Here is a 21927-nt window from a genome sequence, read left to right as displayed (position 1 = left end):
TGGTAGGTGGAGGTTGCAGTGAGCCGAGACCGTGCCATTGCATTCCAGCCTGGGCAACAGAGCAGGACTCCATCTCGAAGAAGAAGAAAAAAAAAGCTAGACGCAGAGCTGAAAGGAACCCAAGCAATGATTCTAATCCAACCGACTCATTTTACAGTGAATACACTCAGGCTCAGAGCGCACAGTGACTCCCCAGTGTCACGCAGCTCCTTACCAGCGAGGCGTGGTCTCAGCAGGGTCCCCAGGTGCTTCCAAGTGTCCTGAACAGTGTTTACTGTATCGCTTTATTCATTCAGAAACATCATGAGTAAATGTTTAATTCAGATTGCTTGTAAAACTCAGTTTTTTATATGCTTAGCTATAGGTCTGGTGAGAATTTATTTTAAAGAGATTTTAAAACACAGCCCCTCTGCATCACACTCAAAATCAGAGTGAGAAAACTTTCTTCCCCGCCGAGGCTCATCGCTGTCCTGGGGCCTCTCCCCGCTCGCTCACAATTCTCTTCCTGGGCTGTCGCATCCACCTAAGGTTTCAGCCACCACTTACAACCTGTAGAGTCCCAAACGGTCCTAACAATAGCTAACACGCACTGAGCATGGCTCATTCAATCCTCACCAACCTAATGCATTCCACACTGCAGAGGAGGAAGCCAGGGCACAGAGAGAGGAAAGGAACTGCCCAGAGTTATAGGCAGTGCACTGGGATGCGGCAGGACCCCTTCCCCAGGACAGTGTTATCCGTGAAGCTCAGCAGCAGCCCAGGCTCCTCCCTATCTCCAGCTCTAAATCCCAACGACCAACTGCTGGTTTCCCCACAGGGCTGTCCCATAACCACCTCAAAACTGAACTCAGCTTCGTGACCCGGAACACGCAGGTTGCCCACACAGTACCAGTCGTTTTTGGCTCTCCCTTCCTTTCCCAACCCATCATATTCCATCCACCCTTTCATTCCTAAATATTTCTCAGACCCGCTCCCTCCTGCCAGTGCACATGGCTACAGCTGTCCAAGTGGCCTCTGTGCTGCAGTATCAGCTGTGGCCCCTGCCCAGGCTCTGGCCTCTAACCCACACTGCCTCATGAACATCAACATGGGATTCCTAAAGGGGAGTCTGGGCGCAGGCTCGCCTGCCTGCCTCAGCTCTCTTGGTGGCCCCGGAGCCTGCCGCCTGCCATGTTGCCAGCCTCTTCTATGGTGAGCAGCCTCGGCTTTGGCTGCAAGACCCAGTTCCCTGACAGGCTGTCCCGATTCACGTGGCTCTGCTTTTACACCTCTCTTCCTTCCTTCCCCTTGGTATTCCCTCCCTCCCCTCATCTCCAGCAGAGCTAGTCACTTCCTCTTTAGCTCCAGCAGGCTGCCCCTTAAACTCACACTCACCCAGGACTTTCTCTAGATGATCATTGTTTACTTGCCTTTCTCTGCTCCCAGGCAGTGGGAACTATGTTATGGTATCTAGAGCTATACAGTATACAGAGTAGTTTCACAGAGATCTCATCACATACAGATGCATGGGTGGAGTGAAGGAAAGAATGAGAGGCGTTGTGATCCTTAATTTGACGGGTCAACTTGACTGGGCTAAGGGATGTCCAGATGGATGGTAAAGCATGATTTCCGGAGGGTCTGTGAGGGTTTCTGGAAATGATCAGCATTTGAATTGGTGAGCTGAGTAAAGCACGTGGCCCTCCCCAGTGTCAGTGGGCCTCACCCAGTCCACTGAGGGCCGGAGTAGAACCAAGACAGAGGAAGGAAGAGTTCGCTCTCTCTGCTTGAGCTGATGTATCCATCTTCTCCTGACTTTGGATGTCAGAGCGCCGGGTTTTCAAGCCTTCAGACTCGTGCTGAATTACACCACCAGCTTCTGGGGTCCTCCAGCTTGCAGACAGCAGATCGTGGGATTTCTCAGCCTCTATAATCACATAAGCCACACTCCTGTAATATATCCCCTCTTATTTTCCCCTCTTATGTATGTGTATGTGTATGTGTATGTGTATGTGTATGTGTATGTGTATGTGTATGTGTATGTGTATGTGTATGTATATGTATCCCATTGGTTCTGTTTCTCTGGAGAACCCTGACTAGCACAGGCGTAAAACCCTACCGATCAGCACCGCACACAATCGGGCCAGCTCATTTCTGCAGGGCTCTCCGCCTGCCCTGCGTGGGCTACTCGTTGCTGCGCCTGTGACAACCACTCCTGACCAACTCCTCCCTCATCAAAACCCAGCTCCCTTCTGCCTCCAGCATCACCCGAGCGGGGCCTCCGCGGAGCCCAGGATCAGTCCCTCCTTCATCCTCACCTGAAGGGCCTCCCTCGGCCACACTGGGAAGAATGGTTGGAATCTGCCTGTTGATGGTGGAGCAGAGAGGGGCCCAGTGGTCCTGGAGGGAGCCACAAATGATTTGCTCTGTCTGATGAAAACGACAGCTGGAGATTTGTATAGTGAAGGCACAAAGGTACCCTAAATATTATTTACAACTGAGATGTGATCAGCCTCTGAAAGGAAAGGTTTGTAAGGCCGAAGCAGAGCATCAGGAATTTCAAACATGTAAAGTTAGCGAATTCCAGAAGGCTATAGGTTTAGCGAGATGAGCCTGTGTTCCCTGCCGGAGTCACCTGGGTCCTCCTGCTGCCATGCCTGCCTCCTCCAGGTGAGAAGGAGGAAGTGAGAGCTCTGGAGTGTGGAGGGGTCCAATGAGCCCAGTAGTCCTTAAGCCCCAGGAGACACTCACCACTCTCATGTCCATGTCACAGTGCAGATGGCAGCCCAGAAGCCTTGCTTGCTTATAACAACAGTAAATGGGAGAGCTGGGCAGGACCTGCTTCACATCTTGCTGCCCTTATTTAGTGGCAGAAGGAGCCTCAAGACGGGAGCCACCAGGTCAACTCCCATCCAGACCTTTCCAAGTTATCTCATTGAGGATCAAGGATCCTGCCACTGCACTCCAGCCCGGGTGACAGAGGGAGAGTCTGTCTCAAAAACAAACAACCCCACCACCCCCCGCCAAAACCAGGTTGTCTTATTGAATTCACACTGTTAGGAGACAGATGATAGATTTGAATTGAGCTCTAATTTTGTGAAGAAATGATTTTTTGGAGCAAATGCACTGGTCCTTCTTTCAGACACGAACTTAGCATTCATATTCTCAAAAATAAACACATTTAGCTGAGCTACATAACACATGCGCACTGCAAGAACTTTAGAAAACCTAGAAGAGCACATGGAGGAAATAATACTCATCAGGAGTCCCACCAGGCAAAGATGACCACTGTTAACATTTCGTGTAAGTGCTTCTAGCATTTTTGATGTATATTTGTTTTAGCTTTCCAAATTGCTGTTGTACTGTAATACTCTTTTGAATCTTGGCAGCATTTGGTTTTGCACTTTTTGTAATATGTTGCAAATGGTTTCTTCTTTTTTTCTTCTTTTGCTTGGATTGTTTGTGTTTTAATATTCTATTTTTTTATTATTGTTTAAAATACCAATAAAAATTTTGTAGACATATCTTTATGAAAAATAATTATTTTCTTAAGAAAACATTGTAGCAGCCGGATTACTAGACCGAAGTGTATGCACAGATTTAAGGTTTGGGGTATACGTTGCCAAACCGCCGTGAAGAAATGTGAAGCCAAATGCGGAAGTCCTGTGTGTTTCCACACACTCTCAATCAACTCGAGGTTTTATTGGTCTTTTCTCCTCATCTCTAATTTGATACACAGCCCAGAAGACAAATAGGCAAACAAACAAAATGCTTCAACTGACAGCTAAGGTGTTTATCCCAGGGTTTCACTGAGCTCTTGTCTGCCGAGGAGAAAGGAGAAAATCCAGAGTTGAGGCCTGATAAAAGCCACCAAGCCAGGAGCCTATTCAACCCATTAGAGCTTCTGAGCCCAGTCATTTTTTTCTGGAGACAAATCCTGCACGGTCTTAGGCAAAGCAAATGACTTGTCTCTACCATTTCCTTCTGCAACCAAAGAATCAAAATTATTCTCAACTCCAGTAACTGGGTTTCCCCACCTGACCTTCCCGCAGTGGTTTCACTCACAGGCTCAGGAGGACCTGGTCTCAGGTACGCCTCTTCCTCAGCGACCACGGCCTTTGCAAGAATAGCAGGTAAGGGTGCTGAGGAAGTTCATAACCAGGGATGGAATTCAGCGGCTTCATAAATTTGGATGGGGAAAAAAAAAGGCATCTTTGTTGCACTAATCTTTAGTTGTCACTTAGATGATAAATGGAGCAGGCAACAGGCCATACTAGTGTTAGCAGTTTTGTGACTTTGTCAACAGAAGAAAATCATAGATATTTTTAGATCTATTACAGTTGTTGCAGAGATTTTTAAATGTCATTAAGCTCATCATGGCTTTGAAATTACAGTAATTAATGAGACCTGACAGATCTTGTTATTTAATGTGTTAATGAACAAGTATATCTATGCATTTCTTAAAATATTCAGATAACTGTATTTCAATAGAAATGTTTTCTTTGTGATCCCATACATTCATCTTTTAACATTTAAAACTTCATTCTAAGGGGTTCTATAGGTTTTACCAGACACCAAAGGGGTTTGTGACACACAAAAAAATTAAGAACCTCAGAGAAAGAAGCTAAATGTTGGGCCCTGTAGGTAAACCAAATCTTCTGTTTTATAATCTCAAAGTTACAAAAGATTTCCCTAATAGTGGAAGGATAGAGATATTTTTGCATATCCCTTTTCCATTCATTCATTCATTCATTCATTCATTCAACAGACACTTATTTAGCGTCAACAAAGTGCTAGGGCTGGGCAAAGTGGCTCATGTCTATAATTTCAACACTTAAGCAGGAGTATCGCTTGAGCTCAGGAGTTCGGGACCAGCCTGGGCAACATGGAGAGATCCCTGTCTCTACAAAAATAAAAAATAAAAAATAAATCAAAAAATTAGCCAGACTTGGTGGTGCATGCCTGTATGCCCAGCTACTCAGCACTGATTGAGCCCAGAAGGTCAAGGTTGCAGTGAGCCAAGATCGCACCACTGCACTCCAGCCTGGGCGACTGGGTGAGACTCTGCCTCGGAAAAAAAAAATTTTAAGTGCCAAACAAAGAGGAAAAACAATACCCACATGCCCTTCTGAATCACTGACTCTGGCAGGTTAGAGAATGAGGGCTGGGCCCACCAGCGGAGCCACAGCTCAAGGAAATGTAGATTTTGGCTGCTCATTGCTTTGAAACCCATGGACGCTCCCTCCCTAAGGAAGAAATTCCATCAGAATAATTAATAGTGTCCCCAGTAGAGAGCTCTTGCCACTCTGTGACTCCCAATCCTCTCTGTCTGTCAAAGGCCCCCGCGGCCCTCAAGACCCCACCTAGGATGCCCCTTGCCAGCTGGAGTGAATCGTTCCTCCCTCAGCACGCTCCCTCCTAGATGTTAGCGCTGTCGCTTCTCATTTGCGTTATTTATGAGCCTGACTTGTCTCGGATCCAGAGCCCTCAGTGCTGTTGTGTGGTGGCGTGGGCCGCCCTAGTCCTGAAGCCCAGTAGGTCTGTTCCAAACTCTGCCTCCCCCACTTCTAGGCTGAGTGACTTGGGTAGCTCACTCCCCTCTCCACTGGCCGATGGGCATCTGCCAGGTCCACCAGGGACAAAACCATGCCACCTGCTACACCCGGAGCTCTCTGAGAGTTGTCTCCTACATTCCCCACCCAATCCAAACATGGCGTCCAAGAAGCATTCATCTGCTCACCTGCTTAATGGAGGGCCACTTTCCTTCTCAAACTGCTCAGACACAATCCCCCTCGCCCACCCGCCAGGCCCGGCATCCCCACTCTCTCTGCTGAGATGGCCTCTTCCACTGAGTCACCTGCATCTTTCCACACTCAGTTCAGGTGGCTTGTTTTTGTTTTTGAGACAGGGTCTCACTTTGTCGCCCAGGCTGGAGTGCAGTGGCACCATCTCAGCTCACAGCAACCTCCGTCTCCCAGGTTCAAGCGATCCTCCCACCTCAGCCTCCCTAGTGGCTGGGACTGTAGGCATGCACCACCACACTCGGTTAATTTTTATAGTTTTAGTAGAGATGGGGTTTCACCATGTTTGCCAGGCTTGTCTCAAACTGCTGACCTCAAGTGATCCACCCACCTCGGCCTCCCAAAGTGCTGGGATTACAGGCGTGAGCCATGGCGCCTGGCCCAAGTGGCTTCTTTCTGGAAGCTTTTCCTGGTACTCATCTTCCAGCAGCTCAGGCAGAAGTGACCATTTCCTCCTTCACATCCCACACTGTGTGCTGCACACGTGACGTCCCCTCCCTGGCTAGAAGTTCCTTCAAGGCAGATGCCAGGTCATATTTATATTCACGTTTGGGGCCCCAGTGGCTAAAAGGCTGTCCTTACTTGCTGAATGAAGAAGTGGAGGAATGAATGGATGAATGCCCCTCCTCTCTTCTTCCCCCTCTCATGGACTCTTTTCTCTTTCTCCTACAATCACTTGTGGTTCCAATGCTGGCTTGGTCATTAACTCTGTGGTATGGATAAGTGACTTTATGTCCCTGGGGTTCAGTGTCCCTGTAACAGAAGAGAGTGGGTAGAACTAGAGGCGGTTTAGAGACTGCTCTTTTGCTCCTATGGAATGTGATTTTGTTGTGTAATGGTGTGGGTGTCAGCATCTGCTGGGATGGAAGAGTCTCCCAAGGCCACACTTTCTGTCGCAGGTACCCACCCAAGACCAAGGTCCTAACCCTCACATCTAGCTGGCCACTTAGTCTTACTAACAGCTTTCATGTTTTTAAGTTCCACCCCTGCCTGCCCTTAGACCATGGCTGGAGTTCAGGCCCCCATTCTCTCTCTGCAAACTACCTCGATCAGCAACTCCGTGATCTCTCATCTCATCCAAGTCCATCCTGCCTTCTGCACAGCCTAGACTGCCAGCCCTAGACCCTGGTCTCCAGGTTACCTTATCTGGGGGCAAAGGCTGCTGTAGAGACTGTGAGGATTCTTCAAGGTCTGAATTTCCTGTTGGAATGAAGATTCTTTGACTTCAACACGGCTTTCCTCAAATCTTGGGTGTGATTCTAGCTTGATTGCTTTTCTCAAACTCCCTTGCAGTCCTTGCCATCTGAACTTTCTGGGCAGATCCCCACTTCCCTGTTCACAGAGGACAAATTTGGTTGGGAGGAGGGATGTTAAGTTTCCCAACACCTGCAGACTGACTTATCTTTTCACCGACCTTCGTTCTCTTGCCCTTTCTCTGAGAAGACCGTGATTCTCCTCCTGTGTGTGACTCCAATTTCCTCTTGCCTCCTCGGGGACGGTCAGCCTTTAGCTCTGTGATTGATAGGCTTGTGTCAATGTCTCCTATCTTCCTATGTTTCTCCTTGATCCTCCATCTAGTTGTTTCTCAATTTCTTTGTCTCGTAGCTGAGTTCCTTCAAATGCCGATTTCCACTGACTCCCCCTCACCTCCTACCCATTGCTCAGGCCTCTAAAACTAGGTTCTGCTCCAGCCCATGGAAGCTCCTCACAACCTGCTACTCACTGACCTGCACGGACACTTTCCTGTTTCGAGTCTGCCTGGCGTCTCTCCAGCATGTGATGACGTGCACCTCCTCTTCCTCCTGGACCTCCCAGGCTTTCAGGGCCCTCCTCCCTCGCCTCTGGCTAGTCTTCCCAGTCTCTTCTGTTGGCTCAGCCTTCAGCGAGCCCTGCCTGGGCTTCCATCCTGGGCCCTCTGCTCCTGGGCTACACTTGTCCTGAGCAGCTCCACCACCCCTTGTGTGGAAACCGCTCTCCGTCACCCTCTGTAGCTGGGTCAGTCCAGGCCGGTGGACCGCGGTCACCAGCCCTGAGTTTCTGTGGCTCAGCACATTTCAACTTTGTTTTTCACTCACTTCGGTGTTCATTATGAGTTGGAGGGAGTAAGGGGAGGAGGTGGCCCCCTCCAGAGTCACTAAGAGAGCCGGCTCCTTCAGTCCTATGGCACTGTCCTCCCCCACATCCTCCAAGTGCTCCCAGGCAGCTGGTGGATGCAGAGAGTATGTGGGAAGTTTCCCCAGGGCCACGCCTGCAAGCAGCGCAGATCTGTTCTGCTCACATCCCGTGGGCAGATGTGGCTGTGCAGAGCTGCCAGGGAGGCTGGAGACTGTAGTGTAACTGTGCTCTGGACGAAGAGAAAGACACAGAAGGGATGTTGGTCAGTGTCAGAGCCTCTGCCGACCTAACCCAGATCTCTCCCCCAGCCCAGGAGCCTTAGGAGATGTCTCCACTTACGTATCTTACAGGCGCCTCACTCTACATAAGTCAGACTTATTGCTCCTTTATCTTCCTGTCCTGGCAGTGGTACTATCACCCACCCAATTACCTGAGCCAGAAGCCAGAGAAGGGCCCCACGCTCCTCCCCGGCCCCACCCTGACAAGCCTCTCTGTCCTAGTGAGTCTCTGGTTCACCCCTTCCTTGCCCTCGCCCTTACCCCACCGCTGGATTCAAGCCCTCGGTTAGCTGGCCTCTGTTCTATTTCAATAGCTCAACGGCAGATTGCTCTGCAGACCGTCTCATCCTCTTCATCCTTCCTGAAACAGAGTCTGCTGTGGTCCCCCTACAACCTGGTAGCATGGTTGCAGGGCCGGCCAGCCCTGAGCCCTCCCTCTCCCCGCTCCTACCTCGCTGGCCCTCTCTTTCCAGCCTATGGGCCCCAACCACAGGAAACCAGCTGCATTTTCTACTCCTTTCTGCATGTTCACAAGGAGATAGATGTCTCCGACACTCCTCTCCTCTTCCTGTTGGCGGTCTGCATTTTATCGTAGAAGGAGCCGCTTAATTATCACTTGCTCAGGGATCCTTCTAGATTTCCCCTGATAGAGCTGACCACTACCTCCATGTAGATTCCTGTCAGTCATTCACAGAATGGTCTCAACCATGAGGACCAGGTAAACATGTCAGAGAACGCGTCCCTCATCTGTGGTATCAGAGGAATGATAATGAATTCAACCGGACACTCTGGAGGGCAGTTCTAGTTCTTTCTCCATCTCATAACTGGATAATTATACGTATGATTTCTGTAAAACTATGGGAATTCAAAGGAGTATGCAACAGTAATTATTCCTTCTAAAATCCAAAGCATGCAACCATAATTATTTCTGTGTAAAAAATAAACGGAATCCCAATTTGTTGACAAGTAAACAGAGAAAGGACCTGTATTCATTAGGGATCCTCTAGTTTGCAAGCCACAACAAACCTAACTTAAACCAGTTCAGAGAAAATAGCAGTGTGCCTGTAGACCCATAGCTCAGCCTAGCTTTCCTTCAGCTGCCTCTGTCTTCTGGATCATATAATGGCTCCTGCAGGGTCCTCAAGCTTTCTGCTCACAATTGCATCTGTTCCTTCCTTCCTTCTCCCTCCCTCCCTCCCTTCTTTCTTTCCTTCTCCCTCCCTCCCTCCCTTCCTTCTCCCCCCCTTCCTTCCTTCTCCCTCCCTCCCTCCCTTCTTTCCTTCCTTCTCCCTCCCTCCCTTCCTTCCTCCTTCCCTCCCTTCCTTCCTTCTCCCTCCCTCCCTTCCTTCCTCTTTCCCTCCCTTCCTTCCTTCGTTCTCCCTCCCTCCCTCCCTTTCTTCCTTCTCCCTCCCTCCTTCCCTCCCTTCCTTCCTTCCTTCTCCCTCCCTTCCTTCCTTCCTTCTCCCTCCCTCCCTTCCTTCCTCCTTCCCTCCCTTCCTTCCTTCCTTCCTTCCTTTTTCTTTCTGATGGGGTCTCACTCTGTCACCCAGGCTGGAGTGTAGTGGCATGATGACAGCTCACTGCAGCCTCAACCTCTTGGGCTCGTGATTCTCCTGCCTCAGCCTCCCAAGTAGCTGGACTACAGGCATGTGCCAACACACTCAGCTCGTTTTTGTATTTTTTTGTAGAGATGGTGTTTCATCATGTTGCCCAGGCTGGTCTCTATCTCCTGGGCTCAAATTGTCTGCTGCCTCAGCCTCCCAAAGTACTGCAATTACAGGCATGAGACACCATGCTTGACACTTTCAAGTGTTTGATTTTCAAATTGTCGATCCCGAGAAACAGAGAGAGACAGAGAGAGAAACTGGGACAAGAGCCTGGGACAAGATTCGGAATAACACACGTAAAGTTCACTCTGACCGGACCGGTTCACTCTGACAGGGCTGTGACCAGGTGAGTGACACATGCCAGTCAGGGCCATTTCTGTAGCCACAAGGGGTTTCCCAAAGGAAGGAAGGAGAATTCACGCTGGGCAGCCAACAGCAGATGGTATTATAATACTCTTCCCAAAACAAGTTAGTAATGAGACCAAAACTTCCTCTCTGAAGCTGTGTCTTTTCTTCTCTCAGTTACCCACTTCCCAGACAATTAAATCTTCCCGCTCTTTGTTCCCAGGACGCTTCAATGTATAATGATATTGAGGGAGTGTCATGTGGTCTTATAATAATTCTTAATATATCTTTCTTGGCCTCTAGACTGAGGTATCTCAAAAGCAGAAGAAAAGTGTTTTCATTTTGTCCCCACAGCACCTAGGGGACTACCTAAGCTTGGCACATTGTGGGTGCTTCATAACTATGGAGGGTTTTATGGAGGAATAAATAGTAGCATTGTCTATAGAAACATTTAGTCCTCCAGCACTGGTTTTTCTGGGTCAAGTGGCCGTGATATCAGCGTGGGAAACGTAGTTGTCTTATCTATGCTGTGGATCTGTCTGCAGCTGTGCTGGGCAGGGCGAGTGTTGTCAGCACGATTTGCCTTTGTGTGTGTATTCCCCTGGAGACTTCTGACTCCATCTGTACCTACTCTGCCCTTTGTAGTCTCTGGAAAGACACAGAATTCCATCGGATCCCACTGGCCAAGCAACTTGATAGACTGGAAGGATTTGGCAGGATCCAGTCTGTTGCTGTTTTCTGAGGGAGATGGGATTCACATCCCTCTTTGGGGCACACACTAAGGGGATGGGCTGAATGCTAGCTCTGGGGAAGCCACAGATGCCAGACAGGCTCCACATGTCAGAAAGGAGCTGCCTGTCTTTGGGAAGCAGCTAAAACAGTGCTAAGAGCATGGACCTTGATGTTGGGCAAACCTGGTTTGCATCATACTTATCAGCTCTTTCAACTTGACTTGGCAAGTTACTTATTCTCTTTTCTGTAGTATGGGTTAATAATATCTTCTTCACAGGGCTGGTGTGAAGAATAAATGAGACACTGTCTTCAAAGTTCGTAACACATAGTAAATCCTCGATAACATGTGATGGTAGCAAATGGATTCCATTTTCCTTTCTCCAGAAGGGGATCACAGGTCTTCATGCATCTAGGAAGGATAATGCAGAACTGCTCATTTCCAACTGCTTGCGTCTATGAAGCAAAATAAAATCCAACAGATACTAGAACAAGATCTAGTTGTCTTCTTTAAGAAATCATTTGAATTTTAAGAGTGGGATTAAAACGATTTAAGCTACAACATTTTTAAAACCAGATATTGTAGTCTGGCTTTGAAACACAACCTCAAATGCCTACCTGAGCCAGGTATGTAGCCAGATGAGTGGGGCATGTCAGCCACTGACAGCATGGGGCCACCATAGGTGTGGTGGGGCCACGGCAGCTGGAAGACCAAGCCGATTCTAAAGTGAGCAGCTTCTGTGACTCAGCACAGCTGATGACTCTTACACAGGAATATAGACTCAAAGCTGCTAGAACTGGGAACAACATCCCAGTTTCAGAAGAGGTATCACTAATTCACATTGTTTTTTAAAACACTGCATTAAAATCATGTCTGAGCAGCAGCTCTGGTTAGTGGGCCTTATGTGGTCTGAGACCCCAGATTGTGACCTCCAATCTCAGCTGACTCCTTGCCAGTGGTGTTTCTCAAAGTGAGTTACAAATTACAGGTTCAGCAGGCCAATGCTCACTGCATTGAAGAATGTTTCTAAGCTCTTATATTCCTACCACATGGGAAGGTAATTGCTTTTTATAATTATGCCAAAAATTATTCTTCCCATGTGTTATTTTACAACGCCTTCAAAGTCAGCCTCAACACTTGCCTTTTTGACATATATTCTACTCATCTATTTACTGCCCCTTGGCTCTGACATGCTCAACTTGCATTATGTTAATCGGCAGTTGTATTTCTTTGTAATATTGTTTCAGGTTTTATGCACGTATGTATACCAATGAAGGTAGTAAACTCAAAAATTATGTCTAAAACACAATAGGAATTTGTTCCTTTCTTTCTTATAACAGTCTTGAGCAGTTCCAGGTTGAGGGCATGGCCAAAAACTCTGGTTCACTCAGTCACTCAGGGGCCCAGGCTGATGAGGCTCTGCCATCTGCCAACACGTGGTTTTCAAAGTGGTTGTAGTTGTCTCCAATCAGTTGGCTGAAGGGGAAAGAGCATGGAGGATTGCCCATGGGAAGTTTTTATGAATCAGGCCTGGAAATGATAAAATGACATTTATGCCCACATTTATTTTACTAGAACTTAATCACATGGGTTCACCTAGCTGCAAGAGAACCTGGGAAATGTGGTCTGTGTAACCAGGAAGACAGGAGGCTTTTTGGAAAACACCTACCAGTCTTTGCCAATAGATTCTAATGTATGTTTCATCTTCCTGCCCTCACAGAACACACTCACCCTCTCCAGGGGCAATAACCCAAAGTCCCATTGAGCTACTATATCCAGCTCAAAACTCCAAGATCTCTAGATGAGGCACAGGTCTGAATGTGGCTCCTTAAGGTCTGGTGATCTGTAACCTAAGACAAATTGTCTTCCCCTCCACTGACAATGCACAATGGTGGAGTGCAGCATAATAATTGCAATAAACCTCCCATTGGAAGCATAGGAAACACACAGTAGGCTCCAGTCCTCAGCTATTGGGAAATCCTGCTGGGCGGGCATTGAGAGGATGCCTTTCCTCTGGCAATTCGGGAAGCTCTCCGATTAGACCCTGATTCTACTCTCTGGGAAGAAACCCTTGGTCCATTGTTCTCTAAAACTGTAGGCCTCTTACCTCTGGGAGGCTTTTCCTGTCCAGTATCCCCCAGGGCCATGTATGAAATGGACATTGGACAGAATGCTCTTCCTGGGAGCTAGACAGCCAGTGTGGGGGAGGCCTGAGGGTTGTTTGAAAGTTTCAACAAAGTTTTCTTGCTGTTATTAAGTCTGGGTTGGCTTGTGTTTCACTTGGTAGCAAATGTTCCTCAAAAACTTAGTAGGCTTCTCCCTTCTCTGTTTCCAGTCATTTTAATGTATCAGTAGCAAGACCTAAAATATTTTTCTGCACCTGCCTGTACTTCTGCTCCCCTACCTCTATCCACTGGACAGTGACCATGCAGAAGTCATCTGAAACAAAAGGCATATGTGGGGAATTAATACTCTTTGTCTAACCTTTGCTGAAGGGATAAAGCACCTTAAATGAAAAGGCTTAATGGGCCCTACTGATTTGCAGCTCCTTGGGGTGTAGAAACAATAGGCTTTTCCAGTATCGAATAGCCCCAAATTTCTGCATTTCTTTTTCCCCTTCCTTTGCACTTACAAACTATTTTGTGAGCTCACCTTTTCCTTGAAAAGCATACGAGGGTTAACACCGTGAAGAGTGACAGGTCCTAACATTCTAGTACCAGCTACATGCTCACCAGGCACATGGCCAGCCTCCCAAGTTATTGCCGGCCACAGTTAGAAAACATTTTGTCACTTCACAATACGGGTCTTGATCTCTCTATCCTCCAGTAGTTTCATTGCCATCCACCAGCCAACCATAGTCAATGCCCCATATTTAATGTTTTTTGACAACATCACTCCACTTCAGGTACTGATAACCATATTAGCAAAGGTTAGCCACTGAAGCAAATTTTAAAATGCCTAACGGCGGCAACACTCTTGCTCATCCAACTATGCTGCCTAGTTCCTGGGGCAGGGCACTATACTTCGGTCATTCAGGGATCCATCTGACAAGGGCTCTGTCACTCCCAAGGTTGCTGGGTCTTCTCCATCCCATCAGTGGAAGGGGTAAGAGCCTGGCAGATCACTCAGAACGGTTTTCTCATGGGCCAAGTCTGGGAGGCTTCAGTCACCTCATCATCACTCATCCATTGACTAAACCCGAATCCCATGGTCACTCCAAACTCCAAGGGGGTGGGGATGTAATTCAGGCATGTGCCCAGGTGGAAGAGAAAATGGAATCTCAGGCAACCAGTTTGTTTGTTGTTGTTTGCCTGGGACTTTCATAGACTTGGCACTGAAAGTCCCACTAACCAGAACACGCTCAGTCCTGGGAAAACCAGTACAGTTCGTCAGCCTACAAGTCTCCATTGCATCCTCATTCTTTAAGTAGAGACGCTAAGTCTTCTGTTTTCTTGGTCTCTGAGTCTACAGTGACGACAAAGCACTTATCATGGCATGAATTGGATGTACTTATGAGACAATAGGGCAGATTATTTTAACTGAAATATATGTTGTCCCTGGAAATTTGGGTCATGTGTTATATAACCTTGGTGGTACACATCACCAAGTGATATGCACCAACCTTGGTGATAAACATGGTCTTTGTTCCTAAGTGAATCAGCTATAAAATGTAGTGGTAGGGGATATACCACATTGAAAAAACACTTCATTTAACAAGAGTTCCTAGAAGAATTCCCAGAAATATTTCTGCCAAAGGGTTCATCGGAGAAGGAACAACAAATGAATAATTTAGATTTTATATTGCATAAGGCAAATTTTGCCAGAAAACAAACTACCTCATTTATCTTAAAGGCAGCTTCTGTGAGCTGTCCTTGGGGACAGGGACTGTGGCTCGTTCACTGTACTATCTCTGGCTTGAGGCAGGTACTCAGTGCGTGTTCTCTGAGTAAGTTAACACATGGTTTTCAACACAAAGTACCAGTTTACTGTGCACCATAGTCGCACAAATAGCCTGTGCCCCCTTTCTCTCATCAAAAAGAAGACATGTTCCTGATTTATTGAGCTGAAGGGTGAGCTGCCATTTAGGGCAGATTCTAGTTCTTGAGATGGTCAGAAGACAGAAGGCGGGGGGGGACACATGCGGCCTGTGGGCCACACCAGCTTAATAGGTGTGCTCTCTTATTTGGTCTGTGCAGTGTCCAAAAGTCAGGCATTTCCAGACAGAACCCTGGATTTACAGAACTTGGAAGAAATTGGAAGATCGAGCAACACAGTGCTTGAATTTCCATATGGCAACTGGATGGAGCTACATAGCACTGTCCCTGTTAGCTGAGCACACTCCCCAAATGCCACAGTCACTACCACGTCCTACTGCTTACCTCACTCACTCAAGAAGCTTCTCCACCATATCCCACAGACACTGGGGTCCTGAACACCTGGTCTAAAGCACAGACCTCTCTTGTAATACTGCACATTTTTAAACGGCTACTGAACCTTCCAAGTAGCTGTTGCCAGAACCTGATCCCCAAGCCTAGCGACTTCAGGCCTGTCTGGTATTCCATAGCACTGGTTTACATAAAACCTTTTTCTGTAATGAAATTAATAATTTAAGATCTATCTACTCCACCTGTAATCATTTACTTCCACCAATATTATTTTTGTAATATTGAAAATATTGGACACTGAAACGTGGACAATTCCCAACGAATCCCTTCTCTGATTCACAGAAATGAAATGGCAGCCTTTTGCTATTATTTCTTTGATACAGAAAAAAATGGTGTGTTTCTATCTGTATTCTAAAGGATATTATTCCCATGTGTTTTCACAGTAAAGTTTAAACAGTCACTACTATTACCAAATACTAAATCAAAAGCTATTAGAAAATAAAGCTGCCACACCTTTATCCCTATGAAAAATACAAAATTAAATACATAAACAAACATAAACAAGCAGATGAATGACTCAGAAATAATAGTAATGGTTAACATTCCTTGAACCCACCTCACTCTGAACCCGTCTCTGTGCTGACAGCTTCCCAGCATGAGCCTCACAAACCCCTATGGAGACAGCATGTCCCCACCGTAAGCATGAGGAAACAGAGAACGAGGAACTTGCCTGAGGTCACTTAGCTAGTAACCAGCAGAGGAGCTAGGAAGAAAACCAAATTAATTTTAGTCATTAAGTTAAACGAACAAACAAAAACAGTGTGCGCGCACACACACACACACACATACACACACACCCCCTCCCACCAAAAGTTAGAATAATAAAATAAAGTCATTATCAAATGCAGAGGACTGCAGCATCTGTGGCTAGACATGATCTTCGTGACCTGATCCAATCCTTATTTCACAGACGAGAACTCAGGTCTGAAGGATTCCGTTCCTGGTCCAAAGGTCAAATAGCTGATGACTGCAGGGCCAGGCCTGGCAGCCAGAAGCCTGCCTCTCAGCTCAGGGTCCTCCCACACACCAGTGCAGGAACCTATTGCACTGTCTGCTTCCAAGTTCTATCGGTGGGCACAGATCTCCACTTTCAGGCAATTTTAACTAAGAGGGAGAGGAAACTTGATTTTCTCTGCCTCCGTTTCTAATCGTAATGCCACAATTGCTGCCTGAATGGATTTGAGGTTGACATCTAAAAGCAGTCGTCAGGCCCTGGTAGTTTCAACTACTTATTTCACACAAAGCAAGAGCAGAGTAGTGTCTATATAGATTAATTTTCATTCCTAATTTTAGTTATAATTAACTTTTATAGATTTCTTGCATAAATTTAAAGCTGTTCTGGCATTGCATATTTATCCCATGATGAAAAATAAATTTTCTCTTTTAAAGTATGCAAAAAATGCACACAATTACTGAAATATGAACACTGTTCATTTGAAACAGAAAGTAGACGTTCATTAAAATCCATGTAAAATTCCTTCTATTTCTCCTTCACTGAACGGGGGTTTCTCCTGCTGCAACTGATGTCATGAACGCTCAGTGCTGCTACAGCACGCCATTCCCCTTAAAAATCTTTCCTTCTCCACAGAACGTAAGTGCAACATAATCAGTTCTATAATAACCCACAGGCCAGTAAGACCCATACTCAGGTCTACAAGCAAGTAGCAAAATGCCTTTTTAAATTACCTTAAATACCTTAAATACAGAAATAAGTCAATAACTTCAAGTACGTTTAGTAATTACTAAAATGAGGAACATGTATGGAAAGACATCTTTTAATAATTCATATTTCACAAACAACATTCAGCTACCAAAATTTCATGAGTCTCACATTCTTAATAAAAAGACCCAAAGTTCCATTAAATAATGGAGGAAAAAGTTCTCCACCATCTTAATAATACACTGACATGAGATTTTTCAAATTTGCCACGATTACCACCTATGGTATTTTAAGGATCTTCATTAAAAACATAAAAAATGAAATGGCTAGGGATTTCTATTCACTATGGTTTTCTTTTTCAAGGAAATGTAATTACTACATAAGTATTCCTTTATTAAAGTTGAAGTTATATAACCAACAAGCCAATACGACAAAGATTTTTTTTCAAGTCCTCTTCAAATTCCCCCAAAATATCTTTATGACAACTGCTATCAGCCTATGGCAGTGAGCCATCCATCATTTCAATAGGAGGCCCGTGTCACCACTTTATAATGCATGCACATTATCGAACAATTCTTTTCAGGGAGCTCGGATGTCCTATTCACTTCTCAATCTCCCACCAGCTCTAGATTAGAGAAATGAAGGATTCAGAAAGTTGTCCTTGTCCTGCAAGGACTTAGACAAGCCTTAGAGCTTGGGATTGGCACACTTCCCACTGGGCAGGGGCCACTGCAGAGGTCCCAGGTTGATAGATTGCAGAGCTGGTAAACCCACCCATTCACTTGCTCGCTCACATTACTCCTACTGCAGAGGAGGATCCCTCAGGCTCACTCCTCAGGTGCCAATCTGCTTCAGGATTCCTTTGTGGTTTTAATTGTGGTCTATTTTATAGTCATGCGGAATCAACTGCAAGGACATCCTTACTCATGCGGTCCTACCCCAAATCATCTTTTGCTTACACAAAACCAATTATCATCCCAGGAGCTAGAAACTCATCCTACACTAGGAGAAACATCCCAACCCAGGGTGACAGGGTTCTTAAAGTGGAAATCAGCTTCTCCAATTTCAGTCTTTTGATCCTAGATCTGCTTATTGCAATTATACAAATAAGGCTCCTTCTTCCTCTGTCAGTTCAACAAAAAGTGGAAGATTAAGATTTTCATGGACTCCTAGAATTTTAAAGCCAAAGGGGAATGTAAGAGATTGTCTCTTTCAAACCCCTACATCCGTCCAGGAGTGAAGCAACTTGTCCAAGTCACACAGTAATTAGAATTGAGCTGGACTCCTCCACTGTCTCTTCCCTTACCAGCTGAACAATGCAGTGTCAATTTCCTTTTACTTGATGTAGTCAAATCATGCCCCGACTTTTCCAACCATTCTACTCCCCTTCAGGATTTTACTAGTCAAATTGTTAAACTTTACCTGGAAACAGTTGTGGAAATGACTGCCATTATATTAACAGGGTCAGATGAAAACACTTGTTTATCAACATTTTATATGCTTTATTGAAAGTTGACAAGTGCAACAGTTAAATACAGTGACACCTTACAACTGTGTAGAGAACATGCACAGAAACATATGCATATAACTACTATACAGGTGATATGCAGAAACCCCTACTGGGAAATCCATTTCATTAGCTAGAATTGAGCATTTTTCAAAGTATTCAACCAGCTCAACTGAAAGACTTCAGTGAACAGGGATTTACTTCAGGGTATTCAGCAGCTAGATTTCAGATTACACAAAGTGAGTAACTGTGCCAAATTCTTCAAATTTCTTTAGGTGTGGTTTTTGTCATGTAGCAGTTTTTATGTAGATCGATATATAAAAGTCCACACCTCCTCAGACGGCCAATGGAACATCTAAATTTCAATCTGTACAACCTAAGTAGTAGTTACAGTCCTCTATTGTACAAAATAGTTACACTACATACACAAATATACAATAAGCAAAACAACCTTCATGGTAAGATAGCCTAGGTCCCAGCTACCTGTCACCATTTTGTCACTCTCATAGTTTTGTGTCATCCACTGTTTGAGAAGAGGCACAGTACTATTGTTTTTTATGGATTTTGGTGACAGTCGTCAAATCTGTACAGTGAACTCTGCTCCCCCTCACTTTAGTCTTTTTACCCTCCTTTTAAGCTCCTCCTGGGGGGAGGAGAGAGGCGAGTCCAGTGAGGAGCTCCATCGCTTCACAACCCCATGTAGGACACTAAGCGCAAGCAGGAGAGAGAACCCTTGGACGTGAGGGGTAGGGAGCCGGAAGGGATGGAAAGGCACACAGCTCCTGAGCATGAATTAAACCATTTCTCAGATATCTGCCAAGCTGCATGAGGTCCCAGTACATCCATGCTAATTCTCGGATTAACCTTTAATTCACCCAACTAAGAAATTTCTCCAAGCCATAAGCATATGAGTGTTTAATACTGGAAAAGAGAATGGCATATGTCAGTCTCACGTCTCTTTCGCAGTGAGCAATGAAATGGGTGACTGTGGAGGCAGATTCTCCCTAGCACATCTTCTCCGTCTGTTCAGTTCACACGCAGCAGCCAGTTCTGCGGGGGCATAGGCAGCTATGCGGTTGGTCCTGAGCCCTGCGATGCTGGCTGGGCGGGGGGCTGTGTGGTGCCCTGTGGCTGGGTGGTGGCAGGTGGGGAGCCAGTCTGCAGCTGTGCCTGAAACTGGGCAAGCTGCTCAGGACTGGCCAGTGTCTTCAGCAGATTGTTCTCCTGCTCCAGCTGGGAATTTTTCTCTATTAGTTCTTTGATTTGCTCTTTGAGGACCTCCACTTCTTCTCTGACCGCATACATCAAATGGCTTTTCACTAGATCCTGCAAAGAAGAGAGAAAAGGTTTAACTCACTATTTGCTATTTTCTGGACTCTGAGTTTCTAAGACATTATTTTATATGGCTCTCGCTATTTACATATTCCGCCTTTAAAGTTCGTTCAATGACACTTGGGGAATCTGAATACAGCCATGACTGTACAATACTTGAGTTTAACGTATAAATGATCAAGCTTTGTAAAAGTCTGTGCTTCTCTACAGACATTGGCCAGAAACGCCCAAGTCCGGCTTCCTATCTGAGACTGGGCCAGAGCCGGGCACTGGGTCCCCGACTGAGACCAGCAGCGGGGATGTTCAGGCCACGGCGCGCCCACCGCGTCCCCGCCCCCAGGCCCCGCCCCACGCTCGCCCGGAGCCGCCTCCTTCAGCACCGGCTGCAGCCAGTTCCTACCGAACATGTTGCCGCATTTTCTTCCCTCCACCCCGCCCCCCCCCCACCCCCCCACCCCCCCCCACCCCCCCACCCCCCCCACCCCCCCCCGCTTTTCGTGATTAAGCTGACATCACAGAAACCTGGGTAGACGTCGCAGCCAATGGGAGCCCGAGTTATTTATAGCTCCGAATTAAAGGTTCAGAGTTTGCCTAGCAACAGTGGGCAGAGAATCCCGTGAGAAGAGCCACAGGCGCTGCTCCAATAACAAAGAACGGCCAAGGCGGAAATAAAAAATAGGAGAAATCCAGGCGCAGGCTAAGAAAACAAAACTTTTCTCCGATTCTTCTTCATTGTGCAGGAGCCCGCGCCACCGGGGACCCGTTTGTGCACCGTCTAGAAGGCCCTTACCCAGGATCCCGACTTCTGGGGCCCTCCCCACCTCCCGGCTCCCTAGTAAAATGTTAGGATTCCTAGTAAAGCCACATCGCTAAAGATGTGCTCACGACCAGCCGAAGGAGACACTGGGCCAGCGCTTGCTTCCCTAATAAATCCCCAGCAAAAAGGGTCACCGTGAGAAAATCCCCTTGTGTGAAACCAGTCCCGGGAAGGAGACTATTTACTACCCGCAGGGCCCCTTTCTCCCTCCACGGCTGCCGTGTTAGGTGGCTCCACGCTGGCCGAATGGAGACAGCGCCGGCATTTCTACGCGCATCAAGAGCAATCGACATCATCTGAACTTAGGGATGCCCTGGTTCCACGAAACATCTTATTTTTGTGCTGTGCCCACATTTACTATAAATGATTTTTCATCAGTACATACCATAGCTTGCTCGATTTTGTTGTCAATAGCTACCACACTTGCACCAGAGGAGCTGAAAAAGAGGAGGGAAAAAGGTCATCGATAAATGGTATCTTAAGCGTCCAAGATAAAAAGGATCTTGCAATTTTGTGATATTGCTAGCATCATATTTTGAATATTCTTTAACACTATGTAATGTATCACCCTCCAGGAAATGCCAGCCCCTTTCTTACTAACGAATATCCAGGCATCTCCCTATTTTAGTAAGCCACAAAGGACTAAATTACATAATGTGGGGAAAGCCTGTTCTCTGGCCAGATTTGAAAAAATAAGGTTATTCTAAACATATCGAAAAGCAACATCCATGTCACCATAATCTCTCAGCAATGGACAAAGGAATTCTCCTGGCTATCTTTCACCTGTATTATTGTAAGTATCCCACGAATAAATTTAAAGAAACTATCCTAGCCGACATTTACCTATTATCAAGTCTCACAGAAGCGTTTTCAGTCCCCAGCAAGGATGACAAGAAAGAAATTGAAAAATGTCTCAGTTGGTAAACTCCTAGATCCATCGCCACTGGTCTACACCATTGGGATTTCATGCAATTGCAGCCAAAAACACCCTCGTGGAAAAAAAGAGGGAACACCAGCAGCCTTGTATAAGCTAGATAAAAATCTTCTGGCTTTCCGCAGCCCAGGGAGAAACAGAAAACGGCAGCCCTAATTTAAAGAAACCCAGCTTCTGGGGCTTCGTGATCCCAGGAATATGCAGATCCCAGTGCCGTGCAGAGCCGCTTCCCAGATCCGCAGCCGGGCTCCACTCAGCTCTAGACCAGGACTCCCGGTCTTAGTGCAAAATATATGCAGGAAAGAGCTGCGCCGATTGGCCGGCACGCCACTGGGACCGCCCCCTTCTCCCTTCCCCTTCTCCCTTCCTGGTCCTCCCGC

The 21927-nt window shown here is 46.5% G+C and overlaps 1 protein-coding gene across 6 annotated transcripts in view; it reads right to left on the bottom strand.

Annotated features, from left to right (window-relative positions):
- Nucleotides 1–18435: 18435 nt before the first annotated feature.
- The window catches only part of LOC105491702 (TSC22 domain family member 1), a 145184-nt gene continuing 141692 nt past the window's right edge, over nucleotides 18436–21927 (bottom strand). For 4 of the 6 annotated variants that reach the window (XM_011758285.3, XM_011758288.2, XM_011758292.3 and 1 more), the window contains 2 exons: nucleotides 20999–21050; nucleotides 18436–19790 (listed from right to left, as the gene is read on the bottom strand). In XM_011758285.3, the coding sequence (XP_011756587.2) occupies nucleotides 19533–19790; nucleotides 20999–21050 (310 nt within the window). In that variant the 3' untranslated portion in view covers nucleotides 18436–19532. Of the gene's footprint in view, nucleotides 19791–19884; nucleotides 20119–20998; nucleotides 21051–21456; nucleotides 21831–21927 lie in introns of those variants that run through there. The other 2 variants (XM_011758291.2, XM_071081353.1) reach the window with 2 other exon arrangements.

The sequence above is a fragment of the Macaca nemestrina genome, chromosome 16, assembly GCF_043159975.1.
Source record: "Macaca nemestrina isolate mMacNem1 chromosome 16, mMacNem.hap1, whole genome shotgun sequence".
Classification (NCBI taxonomy): domain Eukaryota; kingdom Metazoa; phylum Chordata; class Mammalia; order Primates; family Cercopithecidae; genus Macaca; species Macaca nemestrina.
This window is presented reverse-complemented; position numbering and strand designations above follow the sequence as displayed.